General features: G+C 46.2%; 1 protein-coding gene across 1 annotated transcript in view; it reads left to right on the plus strand.

Annotated features, from left to right (window-relative positions):
• The window catches only part of Ddx31 (DEAD-box helicase 31), a 66917-nt gene that overhangs the window by 22964 nt on the left and 28099 nt on the right, over positions 1-15854 (plus strand). The window contains exons 14-16 of the mRNA XM_052181991.1: positions 1557-1616; positions 12786-12836; positions 14313-14452. Coding sequence (XP_052037951.1) covers positions 1557-1616; positions 12786-12836; positions 14313-14452 — 251 coding nt within the window. The remainder of the gene's footprint in view (positions 1-1556; positions 1617-12785; positions 12837-14312; positions 14453-15854) is intronic.

The raw sequence follows: 15854 nt of genomic DNA on the forward strand, positions 1-15854 counted from the left end.
AAAAAATTAAAAAGACTTGCAAAGCCCCTGGTAAAGGTCGACTGCTGTTGTGTCTCTTGATGCCCTGAGTAAAGTGTGCTTGCAGCCACCATAGAACAGAGTACACACCCACAAACGACTGGAACTGTTCACCATAGTACTTGGGACTGTGCCAATGCCCACAGAGAAACATCCTTTCAGCATTGTATTTATCTATTGATAGCAGGTAGATAAAGCCAGATCTCAGGTGTGTTTCACCAGTAATCTAGGCCGATCTGTATGCGCTTGAGAGTTCATGATGAAGCCTAAGGATTCACTCTCCACCATCACCACAGATCGCTTTTTAAAATTTAGCTAAAGGAGCCTGTCTTAGTCAGGGTTTCTATTCCTGCACAAACATCATGACCAAGAAGCAAGGTGGGGAGGAAAGGGTTTATTCAGCTTACACTTCCACATTGTTGTTCATCACTAAAGGAAGGCAGGACTGGAAGCAGGAGCTGATGCAGAGGCCATGGAGGGACGTTACTTACTGGCTTGCTTCCCCTGGCTTGCTCAGCTTGCTCTCTTATAGAACCCAGGACTACCAGCCCAGAGATGGTACCACCCACAATGGGCCCTCCCCCCTTGATCACTAATTGAGAAAATGCCTTACAGCTGGATCTCATGGAGGCACTTCCCCAACTGAAGCTCCTTCTCTGTGATGACTCCAGCCTGTGTCAAGTTGACACACAAAGCCAGCCAGTACAGAGCCATTGGTTAGTAGAGACTTTTTAAACAGAAGCTCACCTAGTGACAAAACACTGGTCATGCAGTAATGTTGCAGCTGATGGGCTAAGACCTATTGAGTGCCACGAGATGTTGTGGTATTTATTGGCAGAGATGCTTATGTTTAACCAGTACATGATTAAGACATGTTACAGTGAGGCATCATGTTTGTAACCATATGGGCATGCAAAAGGAGCTTAATAGGGGGTGCTCGCACATAGCTTTAATCCCAGCACTCAGAAGGCAGAGGCAGGTGGATCTCTGAGTTTACAGACAGCCTGGTCTATAGACTGAGTTCCAGGGCAGCCTGGGCTACAGAGACCCTACTTCTAGACAGGTATACGGGTAGATATTTACAAGTTGTACTAACAGTAAATGATTTGCGTACCTAGTTTATTTACTTAGGGTTGCATAATTTCTAGATTTAAAAACTAGACAAAATTAGGGAAATTTTTAGACCCTCCAACTAATATTTCTTTAATAATACTTTAAATGACTTAATTCTTTGCTGGTGCTAGATTTATGAATGAATTACATTTTAGGCAATACCCCACTGATACTGGTTTATTGAAATGTGCTGCTCACAAGACTCTGCTGCTTTACCTGGTCTCAGGTTCAGTCATAAAAGTATATCTTATGAGATGTGAAGAAGCCACTTCCTCTTCCCCTGCTGAACCTCTTTGGGCTACGAAGACCTGATCCTTTCTGTACCAGAAAAAAAGTTAGAACATATAAATTTTGAAAAGCTGTGTTTAAACCTGCCTTGCTAGCATTTATGTCAAGAGTTTCTCTGGCTTTTCCTGTTTCTGCAGGAAAGAACGTCCGTATTTTATGAGTTCTCCCATTCTGGAACTGGAGTTTTACTCTGCACGGTAAGTAGCACTCCACTCTGTCAGAGCAAGTCCTGTGACTACAATGGCAGTGAGAATTTTGTTCTGTTATTTAAGACAGGGTCTTCCTGTGTAGTCCTGGCTGACCACACAGAGATCCTCCTGCCTCTGCCTTCTGAGTGCTGGGATTCAAGGTGTGCTGTGCCACCATGCCCAGAGGTGGCTGTGACTTCTGATCCTCTGACAGTTTGTCCTGTGTTCAACCTCCTGGATGGTTGGAACCCCTGGGTCTCTTGGTGAATCTGGTTTCTCTGCACCTCTGGATTGCCACCTGGCTGTGCCACATGGCGCTGACTGCCACTATTGAGAAGACATGGCGGTTTGCTCACTAATAGTGGCAGCTGTTAGTCTGAAAAGGTGTGAATTTATCAACCAAAAACTTGTAAATTACAGCAATTGGGAGTAATTGGAGCTGAGAAAGTCTTTGCACAACAAGGTGCCTGTGCTTGCTCACTTAAAAGAAAAGTCGCGCGCTTGGCAGTTCTAGCCGCTCTTGTCTGAGATTATCATTGTGGCACTGGGATGGGCTCTGTCTGCTCTGGTTTAAAATTATCATTGTCTTAGGAGCTTCAGGCCAGTTCATTTGCCTCAGTCTGCTGTGCTGTCTTGTGGCCTCCAGCACAAAACTCACCTTTTTACTGTGCATCTCTACTGCTGTTTTGAAATTGAAAACACATGCCTCCCATGTTCCCCACCTCTCAAGAGATTCACTTTTCCTTAGCTGTTTCTTACTCCCTCCCAAGATTAAAATACCTTCTCCTCCTGTGCCATTTGAGTGACATTAACTCACAAATGGCTATTGGAGAAACTCCTGTATATATAGTGAGGTACTGTGAACTTAGTAAATCTTACAAGTCAGTGCTGGGTAGAAACAGTGACATTTAGACATTTACCTCATTTACTGCAGTTACTTTTTAAGGAACTCCTACTCCATGTTTAACTCAAAAGTAATAGAGTCGGTTTTCCTTCAGAAACTGTTTGTGGATAAGGTGAGCTTCTCGCACACGCGCACGCACTTATGTGTGTCCATCTACTATAAGGCCTACCCAGAAACCTCACCCCAATGCCATTTTCTTATGTCTATGGCAAAGTGATCCTGCACACGTTCCTTCAGACCTATACACATTGTTTAATTTCCCTTAAATCACTTACCAAGGAGACCTGTGTCTGAGCAAATAACTTTTCTGAAGCAAAGATTAAATTCAGATATGGTACTTAGTAAGGAAATGTCCAGTAGCCCTTACCTCCCTCAGGAATGTTCTGGGGCTCTCACTGCACTTTGAACTCCTCTTTCTGCCTAGACTACACTAGCTAGCTCCCACTCCGAGCGCCAGTTCCTTCTCATCGGGCACGTGTTGTGTATTGTATGCCTCTGATGTTCACACCTATTCCCGATGTCATGTGGAGGAGCCTAAGCCCAGGCTGTTTATTTTCAGTTCTGTCCCAGTGACAACACAGTGAGGAGCATATTTATGCAGGAGCTGAGTGGGTAGATGGGCCTCTGAGACTGATTGGTGAGACCTGCCGGTTTGTAAAAGAGAGGTGTGGTTTAATGTACTTGCTTATGAAGTTCTGAAAGTGAACTTAAACATTGTCTTTATTGAAAAAGAGTAGTAAGAACCTTTATGCTAGAGTGGGAGTTAGGAGTCTGAATACCCTAGATTTACCGTGTGTTGCAGCTTGGTTTGGTTTGGAGGCCCCTGTATGTAAAAAGTATGCTTTCCAGACATGGGAGAGCTTCACATTTCAGAAAGTCCAGGTATCTGAAGCTGGGTGTGTTAGAAGCTCTACATGGAGGAAAAGATCACATTTTCTGAAGTAAATCTCACTGGGATCAAAAGCATGTACTCACTTCCTGTCCCATCTGACTGCTACCTGCAGGCAATTGATGTCAGCAAGCCATTGTCATGGCAAAGCACAGAGCCTTCAGCTCCTGCCCACCATGAAGCAAACGCTTGTCCTGAACTCTTGGTTGTGGTGCTTGGCTTGTTCAGATTGATTCCAGCGTGTATCCTGTGGTCTCAACTTTTCTTAGTGCTGCAGAGACTCCAAAACTGAGTAGGACTCACCTCTGGGCCAAGGTGCAGCTCAGGTTCCATGGTGATAGGTTTTGCGTCCCTCTGTGTCCCTGCTGCTACTATAATATTTGTTTGCTTTCTCTCAGTACTGTGTCTGTGAGCCATGGGGTGTGCGAGCCATACCAGGTAGATGATGCTCGGGCTGGGGAGGTGATGTCACCCTGACTCCTTATAAGCAGCCTGTTGCTTGCCAGGCTGGCTGAACACTCCAGGCCCCGTGGTGTTGGTGAGGAGTGAGGGCCATGTCGGCATGAGAGCGGCTTTCTCTTGATAAATCATGTTGTTAATTGTGTGGAGATTTTCTCCTTTACACAGGCCTTTTACCTTTAGATTCTAGAATCACCCTAGATTCTAATAAGGCTAGAGAAGACTGGGTGGGTGTCTTTATGAAAAGGCATATGGAGGCTTTGGTATAACTACACGGTGTTCCTTACTGTTTGCAAGTTTCTCTACTTCATTTTTTTCTTCCTGCTAGTAACAGTTAAGAGTATGTAAGATGTGTGTTCGTCTTAATTATACTCGTCTTACAAGCTAGGACCTTTGTAATTTCATGAGGTTTTCCAGGACCAGATATGTATTAGGGCTCTTGTAGACTGGCTGTTTGATAGTACAGGACTGTGGTGAGGGGGTGAGCATGCGAGTTTGGGATAGAAGCTTGCTGTGTACAAGAGAAGTCTTAATGGGTGGGTGGGTGGATTGATGGATGATGTGTTGGTTATCACCTCCCTGTAATCCCAGGATTAGGGAAGCGGAAGCAGGAAGATCCAAACCTAGATCTCAAAACACCCTTTCCCAAAAACATGAATGAGGCAAAGTGTAAGGATGAGAGAGGATGCTGAAACTTAAAAGGCCTGGTTTTTGTTTTTTGTTTGTTTTAAACAGGATTGAGAAATCAAAGGGTTTAGGCTGGGGATTTTGATCTGCAGAGCGTTTTTTTCTGCTGGTTTGTTGTTGTGAATTGCCGAGAGCCAGGGCAGGAGAAGGTACTGTCCTTAGTTCCATGCAGGAAAATGCCACTAGGTGACCATAATTCCAGAGTCCCCTCTGGTTTTAAGGTAGCCACCTGGGCTTTTCCTGGCATGTTTGTTCTCCTTGGTTGCTCCTGGATGAGTGGGGTGCAGTACCCCCCTCAGAAAGGAGAAGCTTCTGATTCCTGAGTCTGTCGGTTAAAAACAGCTAGGATGGTGAACCAGAGATGTCCACCCGGTAGGTTTCCTGCTTAAAAGATACAAGTGAGTCAGCTGTGCTGCCCCTCCACTGGCTCACATTGCTTTTGCTTTGTTTCCTCTGACTGAAATACACTGTTGTCTGCAGTTGTTAGTTTCCTTTCCTCCTAGGGAATTTACTGTGCCAGCAGCCGAGAGACAAAGGAGCAAGGACTGTCGTGTCCCGAGACTGGGCTCAGTGCCTCACATGAGTGTGGTTCTTGTGCTTCTCTGGTTGTGCTTTTCAGGGGAAGTTTATCCTTAACACTGTGTTTCTTCTCTGCTAATGGAAGGATCATTTGGAGATTGTTTGCTGTTTACTCAGTCACGCTAACTCATGTTGCCAGTTTTTTGGCGGCTCCAGCCAAGCTCTCTCGCCTCTGACAGCTTCTGCACTCTCCCCTTCCTCCTCTGATTACGCAGCCCAATCTGTCACCCGGACAACAGGGGCCTGTACCCTGCTGATGGCTTTCCACACATGGCAATAATGACTTTTGGCAGGCCAGGAAGGCGTCAGAGGCGAATCTGTGCGTCCCTTCTCAGAGAGATGGCAGGCCCCCTCTCCCTGTTAGTAAAAGCACTTTGTGAGGTTCTTGGGTAAATAAATGAGTCATTTTAATCCAACTGACAGGCTGGCACCTGAGCAGGCTGCCTTCCATCTGTACTCCTGGGTCTCATGGAGGCTGCCAGTTGTCGAGCCCAGGGCCTTCAAGGCTTCATGGGTGAATGTCTTTCAGAGCTGACTTTAGTGATTCTTTTGCCCTAATTAGGTTAAAGGAATGAAATGAGGCTGTGATTAGGCTTAAGTTCTGAGAACTGAGAGGACAAAACTGTAGGCTTTCCAGCAAGTCAGTTTTCTGTTGATGTAGTGTAGGTAACCTACACCTCCCTGGAAGATGGGGCCATTGTTGGCTTGTGTCTGGTACCTGTCCAGGGCCGAGCAGGAAGTGCTGAGGAGGAGTCACCCTTGCCACCATTTCTGCATTATGAAGCAGCACACTGGGTTACAGTGCTGCCTGCATACTTGGTCTCTCTTGTCCTTTATTAACAAGGCAGCTCTTAGCCATAGTACAGGTAGGTGGCTTGGTGCGGTGGGCTGACTGGCCTCCCCAAGCTGGCTGGCTCCCGCTGCTGCCATACTAGTACCTGTCAGTCCTCCCTGGTGTGGACCAAGTCTGATTTCCTTCCTTCTGCCTCTGGTGCCTGGGCAGGGGATGCAGAAAGTATCTGGATTAAACCTAGGTGGAAGTCCTGGCTGTTTGCAAGCTCTACCCAACAAAAGAAACAGCCTGAGGGGACACACGCCAGCAGCCCTAGTTTGAGAGGCTGAGATGTAAGGAATGGAGTTCAAGTTCAGCCTGGGCTCCTTAGCAAGGCTGTCAGAGATGGCATATGCAGCTGGCTAAAGTAGAAAAAGTAGTGGTAGATAAGAAAATTGGCACACCAGTGCCTACGTATGCTTCAGCACATTTGGTTCAGTAAGTGTCACGATATCAGTTGTTAGTTTGGGTTGTTCTGTAGTGCTGGGAAGCTTACCCAAGGCCTCACACATACCAGGTAAGTGCTGCACCACTAAGCTGTATTTTCAGTCTCCTTGTTGCATTTACCAAGTTTGCTATGTGTGGTGGAACTTGTGTCAGCCAGGTATGGCCTTTCCAGCCATCTGAGATGCTGCTATAGTTTTCTGTGTCTATCCCAGGTAGTCACCAAGCCTGTCTGTAAAGCTGGAGCACACCTTCTTTGTGTCCCCACGACAGGGCACTGAAAGCCAGTCATTTCTTGCCAAGCGCTTAGCAGATTGAAGAACCATCAGTCTTCCCAATCATTAGCAGTAGGTTCTACTGAGAGCTTCTCCTGCTCCCTGTGGGGAGAGAGCATTCTAGAATATTCTGAATTTGGAAACATATTCTAGGTCATGAGCTCCACGGCACCAGCTTCAGGCTCTTGAAGGGTTTTGGGCTGATGACAGCTTCTGCTTACACACTCAGCAGTCCAGCCCGTCCTACTCAAGCCTCTTTTTTTTTTTTCCTTGAGACAGGGTTTCTCTGTATAGTCCTGGATGTCCTGAAACTCACTCTGTAAACCAGGTTGGCCTGGAACTCAGAAATCCGCCTGCCTCTGCCTCCCAAGTGCTGGGATCAAAGGCGTGCACCACCACCGCCCGGCATGCTCAAGCCTCGTGTTCAGTCCTATCCTTGCTTCTTACAGAAACTTAGGAGAGGCTTGTTTGTCCAGATTCTTGCTTTTAGTCGTTGTTTTTGGGCAGGGTTTCATTACGTAACCGTCACTGGCCTGAAACATGCTGTTCTAAACCACGCTGTCTTCAAACTCAGATCTGCCTGCCTCTGTCTCTCCAGTGTTTGTAGTAAAGGCTTGAGCCTATACACTGATAAAATTCTTACTTTAAAAAGATGGGGGGGGGGGGCTGAAGAGATGGCTCAGGGATTAAGAACACTTACTACTCTTCTGAAGGTCCTGAGTTCAAATACCAGCAACCACATGGTGGCTCACAACCATCCGATTAATCTGATGGTATCTGATATCTTCTTCTGGGGTGTCTGAAGAGAACGACAGTGTATGCACATACATAAAATAAATCAATAAATCTTTAAAAAAAAAAAAAAGATGGTAGGGGAAGCTGGTTTTGTTTTGTTTTATTTTGTCTCCTGAGACAGGGTTACTCTGTGCAGCCTGTGTAGACCAGGCTGGCCTGGAATTTGCAGAGATTCGCCTGATTCGCCTGCCTCTGTCTCCCAAGTGCTGGGGTTTAAGGTCTGCATCAACACCACCAAGTCAGGAAGCTGTTTTTGACACCAACATTTCTCAACAGTGAAATTAAGGGAAGCCCGTAGCTTTGTATCATCAGGGTAGCAGTTGATACAGACAAGGAACATCCATAGAACTGTGATCCTTGGATGAAATGTTTAGGGAAATGATATTACCATGACTTTAAATCTGACTTCCCAGTTATGTCCCTTATCAGTACAAAGAACTGGTAGACACCACTTAATCCCGTGATTAAGTATTTCCCATGTTCAGCTAGTAGGCCTCCCAATGTCATGGAGCCATATGTGGTCTATAACACCCTAAAGGTACCATTCCTGCCAGAATCCTGCCTGAACATACCATGTGGAAAGCAAGTAGGAATACCTGAAGTTTGAGATGTTTCTTGGGACAGCATCAAAAAAACTAAACAAAGAACTGGTTCAGCAGTTAGCAGCACCTGCAGCAGGACCTGGAAAGACCTGGGTTTAGTTCCTGTCACCCACATCAGTGATTCACAACCACCTGTAACTCCAGTTCTGAGGGACCCTACACCCTCTTTTCATCTCCACTGTACCTGTGTAGACATGGAATACATAAACACATTCAGGCCCACATACATACACATAAAAAACTCAAAAGTCAGTGGAAAGCAGGGGTGCTATGTTAGTGTTCTACTGCTATGAAGAGACACCATGACAACTCTTACAAAGGAAAACATTTAACTGGGCCTGGCTTACCATTCAGAGGTTTAAGTCTGTCATTGTGGCAGGAAGCATGACAGCACGCAGGCTGACATGGTGCTAGAGAAGTAGCTGAGAGATCTACATATGGATAATTAGGCAGTAAGAGGAGAGTGACACTGTGTGGGTTAAAAGGTGGGGTCCCACGTCCAGCCTGGGCTAGGGCTGCAAGGCTAGGTGGATGTGGGAAGTTGGACTGTACTCATCACCACAGGACTGCAGGCATCACCACAGAACCGCGGGGTGGACATCTGACTATGAGAAGCCTCTGGACCCCGCTCTGGGGGATGGGGAAGGGCAGTCGCTGGGGTCGCCTGGGGAGCCAGCAGGGCAGAGCCTCACTGAGGACAAGGACGACAGGTTCTCACTCTTGGACACTGCAGACACTACTGGATGTCGCGAAGAGCTGAAAATGGAGTGTGGGCCCATGGCCAGTCTCTGGCCCGGGGCCAAAGAGAAAAGGAGCAGGGGTAGCTCGTCTGGTTTTTGACTGGGATAGGTGAGCTTGGCTAGCTCTGGCTGCGTGGGTTGGTGGCTGGGGATGCTGGGAGGCCTTTTAGTGGGGAGGGGCGGGGGAGGACTAGACACTCAGCTCTTTGGGGGGAAGACCAGCATGGTGGGTCTAGATGAGAAGAGGCAGTCCATGGTTTTGGAGTCTGTGTGTGCGCGTGTGTGTGTGTGTGTGTGTGTGTGTGTGTGTGTGTGAGAGAGAGAGAGAGAGAGAGAGAGAGAGAGAGAGAAGTAGAGCCCACCATGGCCACATGGAGGGGGGGGAAAGGGAATGGAGAGAGGGGGAGCAAGGGGGCAAGAGGAATAGAACGAGAGAGGGGAAAAGGAGGAAGGGAGGGAGGAGGGGCAAGAAGCCCCCTTTGTAGTGTATCCCCTATTGCCAGATAACCATGGGGAGCATACGTGGCTGCTGCCAGGTTACTGTGGGGTAGAGTCCAGACAAAGTACCAAGGGCTTGGGGCATGGGGCTATGTGACTGATGGCCAAGGAATTATGGAGTTGAGGGCCTCTTGTCAGAAGCCTAGTGTCTGGGAGCATGGCCAACGGGTCCATCCCTTGCAGAATATCTGCAGGGTCTCTGGGGGTTAAGCCTCCCTCAACCAGAACACAGACTGCCTTTCACGGTGACATGCTCTATCCAACAAGGCCATACCTCCCATATGATGCCAATATGAGTCCTTTGACTCTTTGGTCATTCAAACCACTATTGGTACCATTCCAGATTGGGGAAGTCTCTAACTCTTGAGCAAGGGTTGCTCATTGCTCTCTTCTGGACTGGAAGGCAAAGCATTCACACAAGTCATCTCAGTCTGAGTGGAGAAATTAGCCACTGACTATTGATGAGAATTGTGTTCCTCATGCTCTTGTATGGTGGCTGGTGGAGAGGACTGTCTGATGTGGGAGCCCTTGCTAAAGTATTGCAGACTGAAATGTCGCGACATTTGCAAGTGGCTTTAGACAATTAGAGTCTGTGTATGCATGCATTTCACATTCGCTCAACCCATGTCTCTTGTGTCTGTGTCAGAAAGAAGGAGAAAGCAAATGTGTCAAGGATTAGCAGTTGATGGGCTACAGAAGAGATGGACACTCACTCCTCTGTAGGTTGAAAGTTCTCTATATCAAAATTTCAGGGAAAATGATAACACCTCTTCTTTAAAACAAAGCAAACAGTAGGAAAATATAAACAGAAAAGTAAGAACCACCTTGAATTTTTCTGTCTGAAAATCTGATACTTTTTGTTATGCGAGACAAGATTTCACCATGTGGCCCTGGCTAGCCTGGAACATGCTCTGTACATGAGACTGGATTTTAGCTCAATGTCACAATCCTGTCTCTGCCTCTAAACACTGGGATTATGGAATTATAGTTGTGAACCACCACACATAGCTGTTGGCAGTTTTGAGCCTCCTTTGGAGTATTCATCCATCTAAATAATGGATTTTTTGGTTGTGAAAATCAGATGACTTCTTTTCCTGTATGTGTGTATATGTGTGCAAGTGTGGGCATGACTTTGTTCATGTGTGTGTGTTTAGAGGACAGCTTTAGTCAGCCCTCTCCTACCTTACTTGAAACAAGTTCCCTCTGTTGTTTCCCACTGTGTATGCTGACCAGCCCAAGAGCTTCCAGGGATTTTTCTTTTCCATTTAATCATTGGGCTTATAGACAGGCAGTACTGTGTCTAGTTTTGTGTGGGTTTGGGTCATCATGCTTGCCTGCCAGGTGTGATTCCTTCTGACTTTCCCAAGCTCTCATTTTTCTTAGGTCTCATGCTGAGGTGCATCTTTTTGGAGTTGTTTAGCATGTTCCTATTTCCTGTATTTCTGCAAAGTAATAATTGGTTCTAGACAGTTGATTAGATTTGGCTTCTAGGCTTTAGTTTTTGGCAAGAGGTATCATAGGCCACACTGATTCCTACTACAGCCTTCACACCAGACACTCTAGTGTCCACTGTGTGTCTTTGGCCAGTCTTTCTCCTAGTCTTCTCTCCCTGAAGGTAGCTAAAAAAGAACAGTATGCTTAATATTTCTTACACAAAAGCATTTTATACATACGCAAGGGTCTCTTATAAACTCTTCAAGTTAGCAGAATTTTCATGTCTTTCTATGTTTTGTTCAGTCTGTTTCTTCACAGACACTGCTGAAGCTTATCACTTACCTGGTATTGCCTTTTGCCAGCCTCTCTGTGGAAGTGAGGCTGCTTTCTAGGGGACAAATGCAGATGTGCTCTCCGAGACTCCCCAGACTCCCTGCTGTGTTGGGCTCTACATTCCCACTCAGCATCTCCTGAATCCTACAGTGTACTGTGGACAAATGAGGCAAGACGGAGTAGGCTGCACCTGAAGTCACCACACAGTTGTTTCCTAGGCTTCAAACCTTGTTCTTTTATCCTGATAAATAGGGATGATAGCTGTTTTTAAGGCAGGTTGGTGAGATGGTGCAGCAGGTAAAGGAACTTGCCATTAAGGCTGACCACATGATTTTAGTTCTAGGCCTCATGTATGAGGAGAAAACCAATACTGCAGGCCATCTTCTGACCTCCATACGTGTGCAGTGGCATGCACCACCCCCCAATTAAATACATGGAATAATTTCTTGAATAAGGAGTAGTTGAGATACTGAAGTAAAATGCTGAATGCTGGACCCTTGCTATGGTTGCTGCACTTAAATGTGAAAGCTATGTGCACATGACTGCTATAGCCTGGATACTTCCATCTAGTCTGCCAGAATGGCAGGAAGACAGAGAGCTGAGAACTTTGGCTCTTTGGATGGTGACCAGTTGAAAGGGAAAATAAATCTCTATCTCTTTTATGACTTCTTAGCTGTACAGTCAAGTCTTTGAAGTGATGGGCAGGTTTGGAATGTATCCTAATCTTAACTCCCGGAAGTGACTGCAAATTATTCAATCCTTCCTGCTCTAAACCCACCAGGCAGAGTTCTCAGTAACCACTGCAGCTCACCACTTTTACAAGTGAGTGACTTGAGGCGGGGTGTTCCAAAAGCATGACAGCATGCTATGTGACTTGTTTCTTGGCATTGCTGCTATTGAAGGGCTAGGATAGTGGTCCATGGTACAGTTAATCCTAAATGGCTTTTTACTTTTATTTGAGGGATTGTTGTTTTAAACATGGTCTCTTAGAGCTCAAGCTGGGATCACCCTTACCATGTAGCTGAAAATGATCTTCAGTTCCTGATCCTCCTCCCTGCAGTCTTCCAAGTGTTGGGATTATAGGTGCATGCCATTGAAGCTGTCCAAGATTTCAGAATTCTTATGTGGTACAGTGTCAGCTACAATTTAAGGTCTTGGGCTAACCTGTGCATTGTGTTATGAGTTATAAAAGAATCTTGTCTAAGTCACCCTAGCTCTGAATTTTTTATATTTATGCATTGGGTATGGGTAGGTTGCATTGCCTGGTACATATGTGGAAAGAATTGGTCCTCTATTTCTACCATGGAAGTTTTAAGGATCAAATTCAGGTTGTCAAGCTTGATGGCAGGAGCTTTTATTCTCAGAGCCATCTTGCTAGCTCCTAATTCAGAATTTTTAATGATGGATGGAATTCAATGAGCTCTTAAGCCATCTAAACTTATATTAAGAATCCTGAGTGGATTCTTCGTGGTGTGTGTGTGGATGTCTGTCTATCTGTCTTTCTTCAGAATTTGTATTACTAAATGTTAAAATTTCGGATATTTAGCCAGGAGTAGTAACACATATTGATAAGACTGAGGCAGGAAAATTACCTTAACTTCAAGGCCAGCCTGGGTTACAAAGTTCTAGGACCACAGAGCAGTAATTTTGTCTCAAAAAAAAAAGCCTCAATTTTAAATCATAAACCATATTCTCTTTGTTTTGAAGGATGTTGCATCTCGAGGCTTAGATCTGCCACAAGTCACCTGGATTGTTCAGGTAATCTTCTAGTCACTGAGGTGCAAGTCTGTGAGCATGAGAAGATGCATCGAATGATCATTATTACCCTCTTGGGTGTTGCCCCGGTAACCAGGCAGCAGCCAGCCATATCTCCACAGTTCTGACATCTTTCCTTAGCCCAGCCCCTCTGCAGCGCTGCAATAGAACAGCCAGGATGGCATTCTCAGGAGAGAAGAGAGCACGGCTCTTCTGCTTCCAGACTAATTCATGTCACAAACCAAAGTTTCCAGAATCTGAAATAACAGGAGTAGCCCAGGCCCTTGGGAGGCCTCTTTGTGTCCAGAAGGAAATGGCTCAGCTGTCCTGAGAGTGTGTCCATGCACGGTGACCTGCGGGGAGCAATTAAGGTCCTGACAGCAGCTTACACATACCTCCTGCCTTAGACACTTTGCCGGAGGGTAGAGGTATTAGTGCAATAGTCTAGCAGGTTTCCTTTGGTTTTTTGGTTTTTTTTTTTTCTTTTCTTTTCTTTTCATTAGTCTGCAGAATGGTATTTTTAAACCTGTCTGCAGAGGCCAGGGGACATGTGTCCTGTTTACATGACTCATGGTTTATTCACATTTTGTGGCATTTCTCACCTGTCTTAGGCTGGAAAATCGGATCTTGATCTGCTCGTCACAAGTGATCATGTTGGGACTAAAAATACTGTGTCTCTTTCCTGCTGGCCACAAAACCAGTAGGATATGGGAAGTCGGCTGATTTTAGTGGGCCAAGGACAGACTCTCTTTTGATTATAGGAAGTCTCATACTGTGAATATTGACAAGTTTAAAATGACCGGCCTTTCATATATCTTCACCTTGGACTGCTAATCTTTGATTTATGTAGCAGGAAAGGAAGGAAGGAAAGAAAGAAGAAGGAAGGAAGGAAGGAAGGAAGGAAGGAAGGAAGGAAGGAAGGAAGGAAGGAAGACATTTAACTTTAATGGTGGCAAGGTTACTGCCAAAGATAAGATACCTGGCCTGTTCCCTTGAGTGGGAACTTGCCCTTTCCCGGAGTCAGGAACACACTCCCATAGCAGAAACCTGCGCTGTCTGCTCTTAACGGTCCACGTCCCCACCAGTGAGGTGGTTGGCCTGCCCCTGGAGCCAGCAGCAGAGGTGGACTCTGCCAGCACACTGGTTGGTGTCCTTCATTCTCGCACCACTTATCCACTGTTACTGCCTCCCAGCTGTTGTGTCTACCAAAGAAGTAGGCCAAGGTCATGTGGTCATCATTGAGAAATTTACCCACCTGCTTACACTTCACCTTGCACAGTCACCTTAGTGAAAAGATGCAGTCTGGAAAAGGAAGAGCCTTGTTCCAGTGAAACCCAACAGCTTCAGGCTGAATAATGACGATTCCAATTGTGTTAGCGCAGCCGGAGCAGGTACCTGCAGGCAGGGAGGGGTGTTGCTCTTCCTGTTAGCGGCAGTCCCTTGCTCTGTGAATGCCTTCATCTGTGTTGTCCTTTTCAGTACAGTGCTCCGTCTTCACCTGCAGAGTACATTCACCGCATCGGAAGAACTGCCCGGATTGGCTGTCATGGGAGCAGCCTGCTCATTTTGGCTCCTTCAGAGGCAGAATATGTCAACTCGTTGGCTTCTCACAAAATCAAGTGAGTCAGAAACCTGAAAGGGGTTTCAGCAGATTTCACATAATTAACATTCTGTCGCTTTTTGAGTGGATGGGCCTTGTAAGCTGCTGAAGAGCCATTAACCCTTGTGATCCCTAAATGAGTTCCAGAATAGCCAATGGCAAAAACTGAAGCCCTCAGTACCACTCACACCTGGCAGTTCTCATTGCAGTGCCAGTAACTTACAGGGCGTCTGTGCCCCTGGCTTTTCAGCTTTTCAGTAGGAGGTGTGCCCTTAACACCAGCCTCTCAGAAGCCTCTTCATTCTCAATTTTCATCCTTGTAGTTAGCATCTTAACAGCTTCAGTGCTGATTTGTCTTTATAGAAATAAGAATATTTTTGCTATGCACATAGTCTTTTTCCTTCAGGAAGAAAAGAATCCCAGAGTAGCAGCACAAGGCATTCTCTATGTAGCTGCAGCCAGGATTGCCCAGTTTCCGTCTTGTGTGTAGTATTGTCAGATAACTGGCCTCATGCCCCTGTGGGAAGCTCACGTGGAATTGGTTGTTGGCCTGGGCCACTTACAAGGACTTGTCCTTCCTTCCATAAATTCTCTGATTCCTGAAGTCACCGGCTCTGGCAGTGAGCTTGTAAAGGCATGCAGTGTCTGACACAGGTCTACTTTTAAGAGTTCCTTCTACTCGGATATGGCGGGATGGTGTGTATACAAGTCTGTTTAGAAGCCCTGGAAGGGCCATGTGTCTGCCAAGACCAGAAGTCTTGTTGGCTGCTCAGGTGTTGCTGAACACTGATGCTATGTATTGTGTATGTGTCTGCATGGCTCTGTGGAGCTGCTGGGTACAGGGATTCCCTGTCTTTTCCTCTTTGGCCAGCCATATATTTTATGTAAAACATGAAACTCCAAGAACATTTTCTCCTCCTTTACAAAGTTGTAAGCAGTGCTGGGGACCTGGGGTGAGATGGCAGCATGGTTGACTGCAGACTTCCAAAGCTGTGTGTGGCTGTCCCACGAGCTCTTACCATTTCCCAGCAGGCAGTGCTCTGCCTAGAGTTCACCAACTACCTCTGATGGGAGAGGTGGACACCTATTTCTGGTTGTCATTCAAGTGGATTTTTTTCCCTTTCCCTTGTTCCTTATCTTAACAGTCTGTCAAGGAAAAGAATGGTTTTGTTTCATGGTGCATTTGATTGCTCTCTCTTGAGGCCGCGTAATGGTCAGGTTGTTATCTCTCCCCTCTGGTGATGTATTCAGCTGGATTCAGAGCCCTCCAGTCTGGGCCTTATAGTGCTCCTTGTGGTGGTCAGAGTCTGGGCTGCCCTTTTCCTAGGTTGGTATTCTTGAGGAGTCCTGGCAAATTGAGTTGGAAGCCTGTTGTTGGAGCTGGTTCTCAGTTTTCCCTGATGATTCTCACCAGAGGGAAC

The sequence above is a fragment of the Apodemus sylvaticus genome, chromosome 5, assembly GCF_947179515.1.
Source record: "Apodemus sylvaticus chromosome 5, mApoSyl1.1, whole genome shotgun sequence".
In the NCBI taxonomy this organism is placed as follows: domain Eukaryota; kingdom Metazoa; phylum Chordata; class Mammalia; order Rodentia; family Muridae; genus Apodemus; species Apodemus sylvaticus.